The sequence below is a fragment of the Marmota flaviventris genome, chromosome 2 (genome assembly GCF_047511675.1).
Source record: "Marmota flaviventris isolate mMarFla1 chromosome 2, mMarFla1.hap1, whole genome shotgun sequence".
NCBI lineage: Eukaryota > Metazoa > Chordata > Mammalia > Rodentia > Sciuridae > Marmota > Marmota flaviventris.
In genome coordinates, this window is record NC_092499.1 from 37,654,405 (window position 1) to 37,674,503 (window position 20,099).

At 49.2% G+C, this 20,099-nt stretch overlaps 1 protein-coding gene across 2 annotated transcripts in view; it reads left to right on the forward strand.

The window, feature by feature from the left end:
• Nynrin (NYN domain and retroviral integrase containing) overlaps positions 1-16,138 on the forward strand; it is a 20,521-nt gene extending 4,383 nt beyond the window's left edge. For both annotated transcript variants that reach the window (XM_027920151.2, XM_071607790.1), the window contains 7 exons: positions 4,759-5,417; positions 5,547-7,160; positions 8,062-8,192; positions 8,326-8,422; positions 9,952-10,053; positions 10,269-10,370; positions 11,490-16,138. In XM_027920151.2, coding sequence (XP_027775952.2) covers positions 4,759-5,417; positions 5,547-7,160; positions 8,062-8,192; positions 8,326-8,422; positions 9,952-10,053; positions 10,269-10,370; positions 11,490-14,343 — 5,559 coding nt within the window. In that variant the 3' untranslated portion in view covers positions 14,344-16,138. The remainder of the gene's footprint in view (positions 1-4,758; positions 5,418-5,546; positions 7,161-8,061; positions 8,193-8,325; positions 8,423-9,951; positions 10,054-10,268; positions 10,371-11,489) is intronic.
• Positions 16,139-20,099: the final 3,961 nt, after the last annotated feature.

Here is a 20,099-nt window from a genome sequence, read left to right on the forward strand (position 1 = left end):
GTGTTCTCTTTGGTGTCCCTTTGCCTTTTTTCCTTCACTCAATTCTTTGTTTACTGCACCACATGTCTTTCTCTTTCTTGGGTTGATGGAGTGCGTCCATCAGTAGTATCATTAGGTTCAAAATATGGTGCTGTGGCAAAGGGGATTCTGGTGACTGCTTTCAACACGCTTGTCTGTTGAGTCATACTCAATCTGAACTCATTGCTCTCTGTGATGACAATCATCATCCTGAAACAGTGAGTAGCATACAGTGAGTTGTCAGCAATGATTTGTTAAACGGATGAATAAACTCAGATTTCTCTTCACCATCATTCTGGAGATTGTCTTTGCTTCTTCCCTACATTGGATTTCCCTTCTTGATTTGTTTGAATTGTTCTGCAGTGGTGCTATGGTTTGAATATTCCCTCCAAAACTCAAGTTAAAATTTAGTCGCCATTATAATAGTATTAAGAGGTGGGGCCTTTAGATCATGAGGGCTGTGCTGTCAAGAATGGATTAATGCCATTATTGTGGGAGTGGGCTAGTTATCACAAGGTGGGCTTGCTATGAGTTTGGCTCCCTCTTGCTTCTTTCTTCGTCTTGCCCTCCTGGTATGTTACAACATAGCACAGAGGTCCTTTCCAGATGCCAATACCATGTTCCCATATTTCTCAGCCTCCAGAACCAGTACCCAAATAAATTTCTGTTCATTATAAATTACCGGGTGTTTGGTATTCTGTTGTGGAAGTGGAAAACAGCAAACTAAGAGAAGTGGCTTCTTAAGAAAGATTTTATAGAGGAAAAATGTTGGGTTACATAACAGATAGGTTTCATATCTGAAGGTCTCTTGGTTGATGATTATTTCTGAATTATAAGTGTGAAATTATTTTCCTTCAGAACTGTGAAGGCATTACTCGATTGACATCTTGCTTTTGAGAAGTCTGAAGCTATTCTGGAGCCGGTCATAGTATGAGATGTTTTCCCTCTTCCCCCATGTTCTGAGGTCTCCCAGTGAGACTCCTTTGCATGAGGGTCTGTTTTCCTTTTCTTGGGTCTTTCTTTGCTGCTATTGTGTTTTTAATGTCTAACAGTTGCTTGTGTTCTCTCTTTTTAAAAGCACTGTCCTCTTCTTATTTAGTGTGTACCTTGTTTTTCTTTTTTTTTTTTTTGCACTGGAAATTGAACCCAGGGGTGCTTAACTACTAAGCCACATCCCCAGGTCCCCCCCACTTTTTTTGGTATTTTGTTTAGAGGTAAGGTCTTGCTGAGTTGCTTGGGGCCCCTCTAAGTTGCTGAAGCCAGCTTTGAACTTGTAATCCTCCTGCCTCAGCCTCCCGGGCTGCTGGGATTACAGGTGTTCACCACTGTGTACCATATTCTTTAGTATCTCTCCAAGAAGAGTAATGAGAGTAAACTTTTTGAAGTTTTCCTCTCCCTGCCTATTTTCTCTTCTTTCAGTTTGTTCTTTCTTCTTTATGTGTTGTTCTGTGTGTTTTGCATTAGACATTTTCCTTATATGCCTGGGAATCTTTGTTTAACTAATAGTGAAGGACAGAAAGCTGACTGGGAGCTGTGGCTGTGGAGAAGGCTTGTTGATTTGGAGCTTGATGGTACAATCGACTGTTGGAGAACCTCTGTCATGGTCCTTAAGTCTTTGCTTTAGGGCTGGCCAGATTTCCCAGAATGTATTCTTTTCTGCAACCTGGAGGGTCAGGGTCTGGCTGCTGAATCTCTTAAATGGGAAGAATGAGTTTCTCTGCATTCAGTTTTCATTACATATGTCATTATTTGGTCCTCCTCCTCCTTCCCTCCCTGTTTCTATATGGTGCCTGCACCCTCAAGTATGCTGATCAACCTCTAATCCTAAAACCTTGTTTTAACTCTCTAGAAAACAACTCTTCAGGAGTGGGGAGGAACTTGCCTAGCCTGCATGTGTGTATGAATGTGTGTGTGTGTGTGTGTGTGTGTGTGTAGGGGTGGTTGAGCTTCTATATCTCTGCCCCTCTAAGAACTTGGCCTTTTTTCCTATTTCTCTTCACTGCCAGTTCCATAGTTTCTTGGTGTGGTCATTTTCTTAGCCTTTTGAGTATTCTGCAATGTCAGTTGGGGTGATAGAAAGCAGACAATGAATGAAAACTGACTTAGGAGAAAGGCAAATCCTAAGTCAGATGTCAAGGGATAAAGCACCTTGGGACAAGTATAGAACAATATAACACTTGGCGTTAATTTTTTATTCAGCTTACAAATTGGCAAAGGACCTGTGGAACATTGGGCTATTTGCTAATACACCTCTCTTTTTCTGTTGATCTGCAGCATTTATCCAGTTGCTTCTATTTCTTTTCTATTTTTTCTTCTTTTGGAGGAAAAAGGTCTGGGGGAGGTCTAGGCAGTAAAGTTGTTCTAGGTATTTTCTGGACTATAAATGCTTGTTGTTTCCTTGTGGTCTCTTGCCTTTCAATATGGATAGCACCACTGTTGAAATCCTAGACTTTGGGGTCACAGTACTTAGTATCCTATCTTATCTGAGATCTTAAACATGTGGCCTTCTTTTCTCATTAAATGGGGATAAAGGATGCCAGGCACAGTGGTGCACATCTGTAATCTCAGTGACTCTGAGGCAGGAGGATCACACCCTGCCTGTGCAACTTGGAGAGACCCTGTCTCAAAATAAAATAGAAAGAACTGGGAACCGAGCTCAGATTCGGGCCCTGCTGGGTTCAATCTCCAGCACAGCAAAAAAAAAAAAAAAGTTGTGTGTGTGTGGAGGGTGGATAATAATGTGATTTTCTTGTAGGTCTGAGAGAGGAATAAATGAGATAATGTATGTAAAGTACCTGGCACAAAGTAAGTTCTAAATAAATGTTAGTTCACATTTATTGTTTTGAAAATTATCCCAGTTCTTATATCTTTCAACTAAAAATATCGAATGGTTGCTGGGCACAGTGGCACATGCCTGAAATCCCAGCATCTTGGGAGGCTGAAGCAGGAGGATTGCAAGTTCAAAGCCAGCCTCAGCAATGTACCAAAACCATATGCACCTCAGCAAGACTGTGTATCTAAATAAAATATAAAAAAGGGCTGGGGATGTGGCTCAGTGGTAAAGGTACTAGGTTCAATCCCTGGTACAAAAAATACACACACACACACACACACACATACACACACAATGGTTGAGGAAACAATAAATATTCTAAGCTCTTTTTGAAAAAGGGAAAGAGGCCATCTATACTTTTCTTCCCCAATGCTCCTCTTCATGTTTGCATACTGTTTTCATGTCACTGGAATGTGGAGTACACAGGACTGGGCATTTGTCAAGGTGAGAGTTATTCACACCTGGTCAGATTCTCCCTTGCAGGGGAGTGGGGCCAGCTGAGGCTCTGATGAGGATTGGCTTGGGATGTCCCTCAGATTTTGTTCTGGTTTTTACTGGTTAAAAAGGGGCTACATCTGGGTGTATTTCAGGCCTTTTGGGGGAAGTAGTGGCAGATCCATGGCCTGAACTGTGTGGAAGAGGCAAGCATCCGCCTGAGCAGGGAGGGTTGGCATGAATACTGAGCAAAGGTGGTGGTTGTGGTGCTGATGTTGCCTCAGGATGACTCTTAGAGATCCAAAATGGAGCAACCTTTTCTTAATGGAACTGTCAGGGGAAAATAGGAAGAGGGATGATTATCACAGACACAGGGATAGGGAGGAACATGAGACTGAATGCAGTCCACATGGGCTGGTGGATTCAGTGGGGCGCTCATGCATCCTTGGAGCTCCTGGGGCTGTGGTGGTGGAACTCAGCCAAAGAGTGAAGGAACACAACCTCTCTCAGGCCCTTTCCCTCTGAACCTGAGGACTTGGTCAGCCAGAGAGTGAGAGGCCTTCCTTCTGGTTAGATGTTGTGCGTTATCTGTGGGCCCCTCCCCTGGACATTGGCCCAGCAACTTATCTTCTCTCTTCTCTGGAACAGAGTTACCATGGTTACGGGTACAGGTTGTGCTAGAGACCTTCTGGAGGGGGATTAAGCCAGAATCCCATGGGATTACCTGGTAGTCACTGTGCAGTCAGTCAGAGGAGGTGGAAAGAGCTCTGGTTTTAGAGTCAGACAGACATGACAGACAGACAGCCATGACTGTGATCCTGGCACAGTCACCTTTGAGCTGTGTGCCCTTGGGCAAACTGCATAGCGCTCTAAGCTTCAAAATGGAAATGGGTTGTGCCAAGTACCATCCTAAGTACTTCTTATGTATAAGCTCACTGAAACTTCAAGTAGCCTAGTGAGGCAGGAACCATTATTATCCCCCTTTTTATGATAAGGAAACACAGGCAGATGGGGGACATAAACAACTTGGCCCAAGTTCCTGACAGAGTGCCCAGTGGTGTGTGGCCCTTTCCCCCCGTGCTGTTAGTACTGGAATGTCAGAGGAGGACTGAACCCACACATATCTAGTTCAGCCTGCCATTTTGTAGGTGAGGAGACTGAGTCCCTGAGGAGATGTTGGATTTCCCAGAATCCTAATCTACTGAGGCTACGTTGTAACTATAACCAGCTTCCTTGGCTCCAATCCTGGGTCTTCCTCCTCCTCTCCTCTATCTAGGTCTCTCTGATTCTATTCGTATTCCCTGAAAAGAAATGGGTGTGTGAGGGGACAGGATGGAGAGAGAGGATGCCCTGGGGAAGAAAGCAACAGAGGGCACATGCTTACCAAGGAGCTGGCCTCCAGGTTGGGAGGGCAGAGCCAGTAGCAGCCCTGTAATAGGCTGGCTTCCTTTTGCTCTCCCCACTTTGCTCAGGAGTACCTGAAGGGCCTGTGCAGCCCAGAGCTGTGGAAGGAGGTCCGCTACCCGCCGCTGCTGCACTGCGCCTTCCTGGGGGCCCAGGGCCTCTTCCTGGACTGCCTCTGCTGGAGCACCCTGGCCTACCTGGTGCCCGGTCCCCCTGGCTCCCTGATGGTGGGCGGGCTGACCGAGTCTTTCACCATGACCCAGAATTGGCTGGAGGAGCTGGTGGCACGGCTGCGCTGGGGCCCTGCCCCTCTGCTGACTCCTCGTGGTATCTGGGAGGCTGAAGTGACCCGGGCCTTTGGGGCCCTGGTTTGGATCCGTGGTGACCAGTATGCGGGGGACCTCCTTCAGCTGCCTCCAGCAGTCCAGGAGCTGCTGCTGAGCCTGGTACGGGATGCCGCAGGGAAGGAGGACATCATTGAGTGGCTCAGCCACTTTGGCATCTCCAACACCCACTCCAACCAGGAGGTGCTGATTTGCCCTCCTCAGCAAAAGAAGGAAGGCCTGGCCATGGTGTCCATGGGAGAGAGTCCTGGGTCCTTTCTGGAGATGGGTACCCTGCAGAAAGGGGGCCTGGAAAGTCCAAAGAGATTAACCAGCCTAGGAGCCACTGGGTCCCTGATCCCAACCCAGAGCACACAACAGGAGACAGCAAACCAGCTGGTACGGTAAGTTCTGGAGAATGAGTCTGGCTTCTCTGACCCTAATCCTGTTCCCTTACCCCAGTGAAATATTAGTAGGTAGTTTGTGATTGAATTGGCCTTCCCACCTTTTCAACAAACTTGAATTTTCTCCAGGGTCGGTTCCAGCAACCAAGGTGGTAAGGACCGTGCTCAAGAGGAGGGGCCGTTGCAAGCCAGCAGCAGCCGAGACTCTTCGAACCACTCACAAACCTTGTTACAGCAAAGACAGGTCCAGAGGGTGGAAGATAAACTCCCCTTCCAGGCTCCTGTGTCAGCCCTGGGAGTGTGTCCATCCTGGAAGGCCTGGGCCCCGGGGCCAGCCTTTGGTCCCTTGTGGCCTGGGGCTATTGCTGCAACCTTCTGGAGGATCAATGAACTGCATTCTCTGCACCTGGCTTGGCTCCTGTCCCAGGCGGGCTTCAATTTCCCTTTCTGGCAGAGGCCAGTGGGCCCCATTCAGCTGAAATTGCCAGGGCAGAATCCTTTGCCCTTAAATCTGGAGTGGAAGCAGAAGGAGCTGACTCCTCTGCCCAGTGCAGAAAGCCCAGCTTGTAGACTGGATGGGGAGCTGGGAGGAGAGACAGCCCTACGGAATTTACCAAGGCCAGAGACCTCCCCTAAAATCACAAGTTTATTGGTGGTCCCAGCAGGCTCTGCTGTAAAGGACAAACTTAGTCCAGGACTTCCACAGATAGGGCCACCTTTGACCTCTGCACCCCAACTACAAGCTAGAGGTGAGCTTGGGGATCAAGGAAGTATGCCGTTGGATTGTAAGGGCCTAGAAAAGGGGCCCTCTCCAGCACTACCCTCAGAGCAAGGGATGCTCACAGAGCAAGAGGTGCCCACAACTCAAGGGAGGCCCATGGCTCAAGGTCATCTGACAGCCCAGCTAGTACCTGAAGCTCAGACAGTGCCTGAAACTCTCAAAGTGCCCCTGGGTGCAGCAGTGCGCAAAGCTGAAAACCCACCCATAATCCAAGGACTGCCTACAGCTCCCAAAGTGCCTACTGCCCCACTGATGCCGGCAGCACACACAGAGCCTGCAGCTCCCAAAGTGCCTTTGGGTCCAACAAAGCCAGCAGTTTCTGTGATGCCCACCACTGAAAAAGCAGCCATGGATCAACTGGTATCGGAATCAGCATTGACAGCTCAGGTGTTGTCTGCAACTCCAAAGACTCCCACAGCTCAGAAGATGCCTGCAATGAAAACATCACCTGTAGGTCCCCAAACACCCAAAGCTCAAGCCAGGCCTGTGCCTAAATCAGGGTCTACAGCTTCCAAAGCACCTGCAGCTCCCAAAACACCTGTGATCCCCAAAGCACCTGCAACTTCTAAAGCCTCCAGAGCTTCCAAGACGCCTGCACCCCAGAAAGTGCCCACAGATGCAGGGCCCACGTTGGATGTAGCCAAACTTCTGAGTGAGGTCCACCCTTCATCAAGGGGTAGTAGATCCTCACCAAAGGGCCAGGCGGCTGGAAGGCAGGGTCCCCAGCCCAACAGTACCCTAGCCCTCAGCAGCAAGCATCCATTCCTGATGGAGGGGCTCCTGGGGGCTTGGGAAGGCACCCCAAGGCAGCCATCTCGCCACCAACAGGCAAGCAACACAGTGACCAGCTTCCAGAGGTACCATGAGGCCCTGAACACACCCTTTGAGTTGAATTTGTCAGGGGAACCTGGAAACCAGGAGTTGCGACGAGTGGTTATTGACGGCAGCAGTGTGGCCATGGTGTGAGTAGCCATGGGGCAGGGTGGCATGGGAATGCTGGGGAGCTGGGGCAGGGTATCCCTGGACAACTGTGTGTGGCCATCCTTTCCTGACCTCCATATGGGAAGTATAGGGTTTGAATGGGGAAAAGAAGGGAGCCTGACTTTGTGGGAGATGGCATGTGTTAAGTGGCCACTGCACACCCAGCAGTGGGCATTGAATCCTCATAGCAGCGCTGCCAGGGCAGGTTTCTCTTCTTCCTTTTAAGTAGATGAAGAAATAAGCTTAGAGGTGAGAATCTTGCCTCAGGTCCCTGAGTCAGCCAGGGGCTCAGCTGCCCTTTGGGTTTACATCTGCCCACTGCTAAGGCCCATGCTCTGCCCAGGCAGCTTTTAAACATTTAGCCCAAATGTTGAGATCCAGCCCAGATCCCTTCTGAAGGTTTTCCTGGCCACACTGTTCCTTAGAGATGGCCCTCCCTGCACGGTGCCGACTGTTGTAGAGATATTAGGATAGATACATGAAAGACCATTTATTTTGCCACATGGTAGAGTAGTGATCTGTGCTGAGCACACTCTCAGCACACAGTAGGTGGTTAGAGGATTTTTGTTTGCTTTAGGGTCTAAACTGAGCTCTTTGGATGGAAGGTCTGCATTCGTCCTCTTCTTGTCTTCAATGACCCTAAATTCATACACACACACACACACACATACACTGTTTGGCAGTGCCCTGTGCCCAGTAGTTGCTCACAGAATGTTTGAGGATGGAGATAAGGGAGCAGGGCATTGTCGGTGTCTTTGGTGCTGAAGCTGGTCCTCTGGCATTGCCTGCTCGCTGTCCCAGGGCCTTGAGGGAGGGACTGTGAGGCAGAGCCATTTCTCCTGCATTTGGGAAGCTGCCCCCTCACCTCCTACTACCCCACAGGCATGGCCTCCAGCACTTCTTCTCCTGCCGAGGCATTGCCATGGCAGTGCAGTATTTCTGGAACCGGGGACACCGAGAAGTCACTGTATTTGTGCCCACCTGGCAGCTGAAGAAGAACCGGAGGGTGAGAGGTGAGATGTCCACCGTCTGCCCAGCCCCTCCAGCATCACCATGCTTTTCTCCTCCCTTTCTGCCCCTGCTCCCACCATAGCCTTTCTCACCTCTCCTCTCCTCTAATCATCTCTGTCTGCCTTTCATTGCCAGAGAGCCACTTCCTGACGAAGCTCCATTCACTCAAGATGCTTTCAATCACCCCTTCCCAGCTGGAGAATGGCAAGAAGATCACCACCTATGATTATAGGTACACTACACCCAGGCCTCTGTGGGGACCAGGATTTGGGCCTGGATGGGTATCAGGTGGAGTTAGCATGGGCCATATAGTATTCCATTATGTGAGTCCCCATCTAGCGGATCTTTTGATTCCCTGGTTGAAGGTCATTTGACTATTTCCCTTTTATGCTTCTCCATCTTCTCTGGGGGAAATGGAGGCAAAAGTGTCATGGAATCATGCTCTAGAGTGTGAGGTGGGGTATAAGAGAGGAGAGGTCTCTACCAAGGTTTGCTCTACCCAAGCCCAAGGGTTGCTCTTGGCTTTGAGACTCTGGTGCTCTTTCCATGAATTAGCTGGCTTTCTTCCATCATGGCCTGTGTGCCTACATACACTGCTTTGGATTGGATGTACTTTATGCTGAGTGAGAGTGAGAGGTACCCTGGACATTACCAGTTTGGGTTGAAGTTCATGTCTCAAGGAACTGCTTCAGTCTTTTTCCTTCTCTAAGCCCTGCACTGGGAGGAGGCATATGGCTGTATATAGATGGTGCCCTGGGCAGGGCTCTGGAAATGGAGCTAGATTGGCCCTGGTCTGCCTGAACCCTGATTGCTTCCTTGCCTATGGATCATAATTACCCACTTTCCAGAATGCCTATGGGAGCAGTGAGCCTAGGGGAGCCTGTGACCCTGCCTCTGTTAGGGTAAGGAAAGTCCTGCTCTTGGGCTGGAGTTGATGCCAGGCTGACAGAAGTCTTGGCTTCACTTAGGCTGGGCAGGGAGAAGTTCTGTTTCTCCCCTACTTTTCCCAACCTGACATCCACCCAGCCTTTCATCCCAGGAAGGCGTGGACAGGACTACTTAGGCATCCATCCTTGGGGAGCTAGCCCTTGGGTAAGGTCTTTAACTGCCTCTAAATTCAGGCCTAGGTGCGAGGGAAGCTGCCTTCTCGGCAGAAGGCCCCCTCTGCTGGGCACTTATGGAATGGCATGCTTGGGGTAGTCCTCCAGCATTGCTGAAGTAGGTCATCTTTGTTTTCTTTCCTGGTTAGGGGAGAGCCTTGAAAAATGGGTTTGCTTATTCAGGTATGCGTTTTTATATTCATTAGCATATGTATATATGTTTTTGCATATATATAAATGTTATACATTGGTGAAGAATATTGGAATATTCATGTGTATGCTGTGCAGCAGGCACTGAGCTAGACACTTAAATACATCACCTCATTAGGTTCAATACTCAAAGCAATCTGGGATAGCTTTGTTTGCCTTCATTTCACAGGTGCAAAAACCCAAGTAGTAAATAGGCAGATGTGAATGTGAGTGAGTGGGTGGGCTTCTGTGCCTGCATGTGTAATAGGGGTGTGGGTTTGTATATATTGTTGGGGACATGTGCATACAAGTCAGTCCACTCTTTCAGTAGACTTCTGGCGATCCCACGTGTGTTCCAGAGCTTTGGCTTCCTGTCTGTGAGGGACAGTGTTTTTGTTTGACACCTCACTGTGGAGCTGCTAGTTCATTTTCCCAGGGGACCCAGAAAGTGAGGGGGCCCTTCTCCCTGCAGGTTCATGGTAAAGCTGGCGGAAGAGACAGATGGCATCATTGTCACCAATGAGCAGATTCACATCCTGATGAATAATTCCAAGAAACTGATGGTCAAAAATCGGTGAGGCGGCTCCCTAGGGATTTGAGCCACTTGGTTCCCTTGATGTCAGGCAGCTCCTGGCAGGGGAGATGTTGGGGCAAAGAGAGGGGTCTTGAAATAGGGTTCACAGAACCTATGGGGGGATGGGGGCCTCAGCCACCGTGGCAGGCAGCAACAGGGTGTGGGTGAGTTAAGGGCTCATCTATGACTGTGCCCCTTTCTCTCCTGTGTTCCAGCCTTCTGCCCTTCACCTTTGCGGGGAATCTCTTCATGGTACCAGATGATCCATTGGGCCGAGATGGCCCTACTTTGGATGAGTTTCTGAAGAAGCCAAACAGGTAATAGGTCAGGCCTCCCCTGCCTCCTAGGTGCTCTTAGGACTGACCAGAACTTCCTTCTAGTGCTAGCCAATATTTGTCTACTGCTTAAAAATGAACAGAGTGATTTGCTTTTCATGACCTTATAGTTCTACCATACATCAATGCCTCCATAAGCAATGTAAGGAAGATTTTAACATTTTACACAGATGCTGTAATACTGTGTGTATCCTTCTATAACTGGCATTTGCACTCAACATTTTATTACTTTTTTCAGATGTGTGCAAAATCATGTAGCCCTCATATAGTATTCCATTATGTGAGTCCCCATCTAGCGGATCTATTGATTCTCTGGTTGAAGGTTATTTGACTATTTCCCTTTTATGCTGTTGGTGCTGATGTGGCAGTGATGTAGCAATGAAAGCTTCATTCTTGTCCAAGGGACGCTATGCCTAGAGCATATGCTATTTCCTTTAGTATCTCCTTTGATCCTCACAATTTGAGTTAGATGCCAATGACCACTCTCAATTTCTGGATGAGGAATTTGAGATTTAAGTGACTTTTAGGAGGTTACTTTTTTGGTGTGGGCAGAATTGATTTGCAATAACTTTGATCCTCTGGCTCCACCTGAGCCATCGTGCTGCCCACCTTCCAATGCCTTGGGGCCACTATGGGGACCTTAACTTCCCAACAAGGCACTTCCTCTTGGGCCATTTCACCAATTTGGATGTGAGGCTGAGGTTTGTTTACTGAGTGTCGGGCTCTCCTTCCTATGTTGATCTTCCCCGGGAATGCTTATCCTGGGGTAGATTGTAAGCTGCCAGTCATCTTTGGTCAAATCATTGGTTGAAAACTAGGTTGAATATATCTCGGTCCATGAGGTTTTGATTTGATGAGTCATCACAGCACAGATGAATCTTTACAGTTGAGGTTAGGGCAGATGCAGGGGTTACAGCAGGGATTTGCTGGCAGAGCCCTGCCTTAGACCGTGCCATGTGGGAGGCTGGCGATCAGCTTAGCCTCAGGGATACTTAACAATGAGGTAAGGCTTTGGGGGGCATCCAGAGGAGTGTCTTTCCCTTGGATGATGTTTGGGTGGGGCTGCCCCCTCCCCCTATTTTTCTCCCTGTTTTGGTATAGGTTGGACACAGACATTGGCAACTTCCTGAAGGTGTGGAAGACCCTTCCTCCTAGCTCAGCCCGCATCTCTGAGCTGAGTGATGATGTTGACGCTGGGCCCCTGCAGGAGCCACAGAATGTGGAAGAAGTCAGAGAGGAGAAGGAAGAACAGCAGGAAGAGGAGCCGAGGGAGGAGCAGGGGTGGCCAAAGCTGGAAGAGGAGGGGGACGACCTTGACTCTTCCCTGGCATCAGTGTTCCGAGCCGAGTGCCCTTCCCTTTCGGAGGAAATCCTCCGGTGCCTCAGTCTCCACGACCCCCCTGATGGGGCCCTAGATATCGATCTCCTGCCAGGTGTGGCCTCTCCCTACCTGGGCATCCCCTGGGATGGGGGGGCTCCCTGCCAGCAGGTCCTCACCCAGCTGGCCCAGCTATCCATCCCCAGCAACTTCACCGCGCTTTCCTTCTTTGTGGGGTTCATGGATTCCCATCGGGATGCCATCCCTGACTATGAAGCCCTGATGGGCCCCCTGCACAGCCTCCTAAAGCAGAAGCCAGACTGGCAGTGGGACCGGGAGCATGAAAAGGCCTTCCTGGCCCTGAAGCGAGCCCTGGTGTCCGCCCTCTGCCTGACGGCCCCCAACTCCCAGCTGCCCTTCCGCCTGGAGGTGATGGTGAGCCAAGTGGCCCTGACAGCCATCCTCCACCAGGAACACTCAGGGAGGAAGCACCCCATCGCCTACACCTCGAAACCCCTCCTCCCCGATGAGGAGAGCGAGGGTCCCCAGTCAGGTGGAGACAGCCCCTATGCGGTGGCCTGGGCCCTCAAGCATTTCTCCCGCTGCATTGGAGACACTCCAGTGGTCCTAGACCTTTGCTATGCCTCCAGGACCACTGCAGACCCTGAGGCAAGGGAGGGCCGCAGGGTTTCCAAAGCATGGTTGATCCGATGGTCCCTCTTGGTACAGGACAAAGGCAAGAGGGCCCTGGAATTGACCCTTCTCCAGGGCCTGCTGAGGGAAAACCGGCTACTAATGCCAGCTTCCTCAATGCCCCGTTTCTTCCAGGTTCTGCCTCCGTTTTCTGACCTGTCCACTTTTGTCTGCATCCACATGTCTGGCTATTGCTTTTACCGTGAGGATGAGTGGTGTGCTGGCTTTGGTCTCTATGTCCTGTCTCCTACCAGCGCCCCTGTCTCTCTGTCCTTCTCTTGCTCTCCTTACACACCGACCTATGCCCACCTGGCAGCTGTGGCTTGTGGCCTGGAGCGCTTTGGCCAGTCCCAGCTCCCGGTGGTTTTCCTCACCCACTGCAACTGGATCTTCAGCCTCCTTTGGGAGCTCCTGCCCCTCTGGAGGGCGCGGGGCTTCCTATCCTCTGATGGGGCTCCACTACCTCACCCAAGCCTGCTTTCCTACATCATATCCCTCACTTCTGGTCTGTCATCCCTTCCATTTATCTACCGAACCTCCTACCGGGGCTCTCTGTTTGCTGTGACAGTGGATACCCTGGCCAAGCAGGGTGCCCAAGGGGCTGGGCAGTGGTGGAATTTACCAAAGGATGTGCCGGTCCCTGTAGTGACTGCCCATACTACGGGCAAGAAGCCCAACTTGCTGGCATTACAGTTGAGTGACAGCACCCTGGCTGATATCATCGCCAAGCTGCAGGCTGGGCAGAAGTTATCTGGCTCCTCCCCCTTCAGTTCTGCCTTTAACTCCCTCAGCCTTGACAAGGAGAGTGGTCTGCTGATGTTCAAGGGAGATAAAAAGCCCAGGGTCTGGGTAGTCCCAACACAACTCCGGAGGGATCTGATTTTCTCGGTGCATGACATCCCCATGGGTGCCCACCAGAGGCCAGAGGAGACCTATAAGAAGCTGAGGTTGCTGGGGTGGTGGCCTGGCATGCAGGAGCATGTGAGAGATTACTGCAGGAGCTGCTTGTTCTGCATCCCCCGCAATCTTATAGGCAGTGAGTTGAAGGTTATTGAGTCACCTTGGCCCCTCAGGTCTACTGCCCCTTGGTCCAACCTGCAGATAGAGGTGGTGGGTCCAGTAACTGTAAGCGAGGAGGGCCACAAGCATGTGCTCATTGTGGCTGACCCTAACACCAGGTGGGTAGAAGCGTTCCCACTGAGGCCCTACACGCATGTGGCTGTGGCCCAGGTATTGCTTCAGCACGTATTTGCCAGGTGGGGTGTCCCTGTGAGGCTGGAGGCGGCCCAGGGCCCTCAGTTTGCCCGGCATGTCCTGGTGAGCTGTGGGCTGGCCCTGGGAGCTCAGGTGACCACCCTGAGTAGGGACCTCCAGTTCCCCTGCCTGGCGAGCTCAGAGGTCTACTGGGAATTCAAGAGGGCCCTGAAGGAGTTCATCTTCCTACATGGCAAGAAGTGGGCAGCCTCCCTGCCCTTGCTGCACCTGGCCTTCAGAACCTCCTCCTCAGAGGCCACGCCCTTCCAGGTCCTGACTGGGGGTGAGGTGAGGGTGAGTGAGCCCCTGTGGTGGGAGATGAGCAGTGCCAACATCGAAGGGCTTAAGATGGATATCTTCCTGCTACAGCTGATTAGGGAGCTGCTGGATCTCCACTGCAGGGTGGCCGAAAAGGCAAGTGAGAAGGCTGACAACCGGCGTTTCAAACGGGAGAGCCAGGAGAAGGAGTGGAACGTGGGGGACCAGGTCCTCTTGCTGTCCCTCCCCAGGAATGGCAGCAGTGCCAAATGGGTGGGTCCTTTCTATATTGGGGACCGGCTGAGCCTGTCGCTCTATAGAGTGTGGGGCTTCCCAACCCCAGAGAAGCTGGGATGCATCTATCCCAGCAGTCTGATGAAGGCCTTTGCCAAGAATGGCACACCCCTGTCCTTCAAGGTCTTGGAGCAGTGAGCTGGAGCAGTTGTGGAGGCCCCTGCCCAGGAGTCCTGGGTTTCTGCTGCTAGGCCACCCCCAACCCACCCCCCGCTTCAGCTGTGCTCGCGCCCTGAGGGGCTTCAGTTGTGCCTTTTGTAGAAATGTTGCTTCATAAAGCTTTGCTGAATTGCCTTGAACTAGGGCTAGTGTCCCTATGGAAGAACCCCCAATTGGGGGTATTCAGAAAATTTGCCAAAGGCTGTTAAATATGGGCCTCTGGCACTTTTACATTGGGGAGAAGAAAGTCCCTTTATAAAAAGTAGGTCAGTTTGTCTTGTTCCTCAAGTATCCTTTTCCCCCTATATACACATGCAGGTGTAAAGACACCTGGCTGACTTAACGGTGAAACAGTGTGACTCTGGACCTCACAGTTGGAACCACAGTCCTCTCCCAAACAGAAACCTCAAATTTGGGTGCCTTCCCTCAGTCTGTATTTGGGAAGCCCTTGCCCTTGGGGTTGTTGCTGACATAAACCCATATTGGCTGTGAGGAGGCAGCTGGCTCCTCAGCCTCATGGTGAGTTTTGTAAGGCCAGGCTCAGCTTTACCCGCTGTTAAGGAAGGGCTGGCAGTCCTCCTGGGCCTTGAGGGTATTGGCTCAGGGTAAGAAGGTGACCAGCCACGAGCCACCCATTTGTCAATGTGGGAAAGGCAGGAGGGGATGAGTACCCTACCTCATTTGACTCCAGCTGATGGAGATGACTCCTGCCCCTGCTTTGATGGAGTTGACCCCACAGGAATCAAGGATCTTGATGCCAAGTGTGGCATCTCTACCTGAAGAGCTGCTTCTACTGGACCAAGGGGTCCCCAGCCTCTGTTTTGCAGGTCGGGTAGGGGAGGTGTCTGAAGTGAGCCGTCTGGCACACAGTCAGGTGCTGGCATGACTTTACCTCCCAACACCATTCCAAAGCCCATTACCCTCCACTCCTGCCTTCACCGTATCCTGAGACCCCACGTCGTGAGTGATTGCCTTGTCTGGACACCCCACCCCCACCCTGTCCTCTGGATCTGCCTTCTGTGTAGAGTCAAACCCAAGTTCCCATTCTCGGCAAGCCTCACTCTTGCAGTTAGAGTGAGTTTCTCCCAGGTGGGTGTGCTTACACTCACCGCTCTGAATGCTGCTGCTATGAACAACCAGTCTTTGACCAAGGCCAGCACAGTGTCTCTGGCTGGGCCACTGAGTGGTTTCATTTCTGAGGAAGTTGGGCCACACTTACTTCTGGCCTCTCTCAGGTTGCCCAAACACTTGGCAGAGTGCTAGAGTCAGAAGGGAACCTGCCATTGAGTCCAGCCCACTTGTTTTTCAGTAAAGGGGCTCAGAGAAGGACAGTAATTTGCCCACAGCTTGTCGGGGGCTGAGCTTGGACCATGGTTAAGCTTCCTGACTCACAGTTCACTATGAAAAGTGTTCTGGCAATAGGTTCAAGCAAGAGAATCCTTTGAAACCCTAGCCCACGTTCCCTCTAACTCCCCATTTTCCAAACTTGTATACAAACTACCTGAGTATTATCCTTAAGCCAAGTCCAGCTGTGAATCCTATCCAGGATTAGTTGATTGGGTGAATGATTTGGTGATAGCTGAGAAACTGAAAGGTTAGCTGCAGAATTTTTAGTAGATACCTCGCCTCCCACCCTTGTGCCTTCTCTTTCCTCTAATACTGTGTCCAACCTCACCCTACCCTCCCAGCTGTATACGTTTCTGTTAACTGCATTTTTATCTTATATCCTTTTTCATGAATTTTTTTTCCATTTTATTTGTCAATAAACATTAAACTGGAGCCCAATGTTTAGTTCTTTTTCTTAGCTTCAGACTCAGTTGGACAGTGAGGAGGGTGGGGACAGTTTGGGGGCATGGCTGTTGTTTTCCAGGTGGACTTACAGACTTCTAGAGGTGGATAGTGCCTTTTTAAGATCACCTGGCTCAAGCTCTTCGTGTGAGATGAGGAGACCAGGTACAGGGAGTGATGTGCTTAAGGCCCCCTTGACTGGTTCACGGCAGAGCTGGGAGGGAAACCTAGGATTGGGGCCCCTAAGGTTTCTCCAGTTCATGTCTTGGAAGTGGGCACGGTGTACAGAAGACGCATGGCTCCTGGTTTAGGGGAATGGCATTAGTGCCAAACTAACTTGACTTACATTGGAAAGCTGATGGACCTAGGTTTGGATATTGACTATTCTGAAACAGGATAAGTACATGGCCTGTTTGCTGAAGGCTCTGTTTCCCTATCTGAAAAATATACAGGGCAACAATTCCTAAATTATGGGATGGAGCAAGGAAGACATGAAATAATCTGTGTGAATAGGCTAGCGTGTTGCTGGGGTATGGAGTAAGTACTTACCATGTGCTAGTTACTACCACTCTGCTTCCTGCTCTTGCTGTTCTCCTCCCTGGAGCTCTGAGACCTTCTTGCCTTGGCCATGGTACCTGACCTTTGGCCTCTGCTTTTTGTTGCCTTTTTACTTAGTGCTGGCATTGGCATGGACTGACACTAGGGAATTACCTTTCCTGAGAACTCCCCAGTTCATGTGTATACCATTATTCATTTAGTATTTATAGTGCACCTACTAAGTGCCAGGCTCTGTTTAGGTGTGGGTGGATAGCATGTAATATGATTGACAAAAATCTCTGCCTTGTTGAAGCCCATAGTTGGGTAAAGGAGAAAGACAATTGAATTAACAAGTAATGTACAGAGTAGTAAGGGAAATACTGTGGCACAGGAGTCCATGAAGCCGGGGCCTGGGTTCTCAGCTCACATCCCATTCCAATATTCTTCCTGGAGCCCATTCACCAAAAGTAGTACATCCACTCTTGGCACAGGTCAGAGAGCAAAGGGTTTAGAACTCTTAAGCAGAAGGCTCAGCAATCCCTTTATTTTCTATTCTAGATGAAGTTAAGCAATAATTAGAATTTAGCCCCACTGATTTCTGAGATTTTTCTTTTTTGAAATTGAACATGACAAGGTGTGAGTAGAAATCTGTGATTCCTTCAATTTTTGGAGGGGTGAATAATGAGATATATAAGGCACTGCTTATTATGTTTACACCTATCAATTTTTTCTTCTCACAGGCAGGGGCACGGGCTGATGAGCTTCTCCAGGTCTCCAACAGAGAAATTATAAAGTAGCCAGTGTGTGACAGTCTCATAAGATAATGCAAATTATAAAGACATCCTGTTCCTATGTTAACCCATACATAAACATCTGTAAGTTTAAGACCTCCTAAGCCTGCTCTATCTTCTCTCCCACACACCATTTACCAAGTCCTTGTGTTCATAATCTGGAAGATGAAAACATTTTACCAGGTAAAGGGCCACTAGCAAAAACAAATATTCTACCTACATTTTTAGGATTATGGAAGATTCCCCAGGACATATGCAAGTTTCAACTCGTTTACTAATTCACATGGAAACAGACACTTACATATATTGAGTATTTTCTCTGTGCTGGGCACTGTTCTAAGTGTTTCCTATTCCTGTGGGGCAGATATGATTAATGTATCCATTTTACAGATGAAGAAAATGAGGTATGGAGAGGTGAAGTAACTCACTGAGGGTCATGTGCAGCTGCTAAGTGACAGACTGAATTTGAATGCTGCCTCCTATACCCACCACCTTAACCACTATGTTCATTGTTCTCACCCTGTTACATTCACATTGTTTTTAGAGTTACTCCCCCATCTTTAGTTTATGGCCTCTCCATCTTTTATTAAGGCATTATATAGTATCAGTTAGGATCTCTGTTTCAAGGGCTGGGGTTGTGGCTTAGTGGTAAAGCACTCGTCTAGCATGTACAAGGCCCTGGGTTCCATGCTTAGCACCACATAAAAATGAATAAATAATAAAATGAAGGTATTGTGTCCAACTACAACTAAAAAATAAATGTTAAAAAAAAGATCTCCATTGGCTTAGATTAAGATGATTCACAAACTAAAACAGGCCCTGGTTTACCTCTGTTGGATCTAAGAACAATTCTCTTGGTCCTGTTGTGTTTTTCAAATATCACACTTTCTTTTCCAAGGAGTGCCATTTTCCCTCAGCTAAGTGGTGCTGTTTCTTAGGTCTTCACATGCTTGTAGATGATGAAAAATGGAGCAGTACACATTGCAATAGTTGGATTGGGAAGGGCCTTCAAAGCATGTTAAGAAATATGGAGTTCATTCTGGGGCCCACAGGGAGCTTCTAAAGGGCATTAGGTAGCAGCAAAGTTTATTTAGATAGATCATTATGGCAATTCCCAAATGGAGAATGGGCTGAGAAGGGAAAACTGGAGGCCAAGGGGCCAGTTAGGAGGCTTTTATAGAAATCCAGATGAGAGGTTGGTAGTTTGAGCCAGGGTGGATGGAAAGCAATGAACAGATCCAATGGATATGGATGAGGAGACGGGGGCCCAGGGGGATAAAGACCAGTTTCTGGTTTGGACATATACGAAGAGAATAAGAAAGGGAGAGCAGATTTAGAATCAAGTCTCTAAGTTCAGGTTTCAGCATGTTGACTTTATCAAGGAACAGTTGATGTGTGACTCCAAGGTTTAGAAGAGAGATCTGGATAGGGTTAGCAGGGAAGTTGTCAGTGTAGGGATGGACATTGGTGCTACTGAGAGCGCATTTGAACTGAAGAAATTCTAGGGCAGACCTTTGAGAAACACCAACATTTCAGAAAAGGCCAGCAGTACAGAATTTTGAAAAAGAAGCTGGGACATGGGCATGTGGTGGAGGGAGAACCCAGGGAGGGAAGTTACAGAGTCAGGGCAGAGTGATTTCCTAAGAAGGTGTGGACAACAGGCTCAAATGTTTGGAGGACTAGGAGGTGTCTGTGGACTTTAGTGAGACAGAAGTTGTGAGTGACTGATTGAGGGCCAGCTTAGGTGGAGCAGTGGAGGCCAAAGTTTGACAATGATTAACACACGAGTGATTGGACAGCTCAGTCATGTGTAGTAAGATATTTGGCTCAAAGGGGGAGATGAGATGATGCTGACCAGCCGTAGGTGCATACAGAGCTGAGGGTAGCTGCATCTGTATCTGAAGCTACTTCCATACCTGTTTCCCTTTTAGATTTAAGAGACTTGATCTCTTAAACTGCTGAGGCGAAGGAGTGAGCAGAAAGGACAGGAAAGACAGGAGTATGTTTGGAGGGAATGGAATCCATGGCTGGTGGATGAAAATAGCCGCCTTGACAGCACAAGGGACTCGGTCTCCACTGAACCAGACAGGAAGAAGCAGGGATGGGGAGGAAGGTGAGTTTGTGGGTGTGGTGGGGGGAAGGCTCCTGCCTAAATGAGTCTGTTTTCTCAGGGGGTCAGCAGCTGGCAGGGGGAACAGCAACCAAGGCAAAAGGTCAAAGGAAAGAACAGAAGGCTGCAGGCGGATTCCAGAGAGGATGAGGAAAGAAGCTAACAAAGGCATCCAGAGGGTCACTGCCTGGGATATTGGGGGCCAGGTGGGGTGGGAGGCTATGGATTTAGATCCACAGTGAATCCTTCATCAGTGGGACCTTCCTGTGTAGAGCTCAGTTGCCATGGTGCAGGCAGAGGGAAGGTGAACAGTTGGACTCTAATTTTAGGATTCTTTAAGTCTGAGGAGCTTTTGGTACCTAGAGAGGAACACATACCATCACCTGGGTTTTATTTATTAACTCTATATTTCATTAACATTCTTGAGCAAAAATCACCAAAACACTTGAATACTTTATATAAACAACAAATCAAAATCTATACCTGTTACAAGGGAAATTATTTAAACA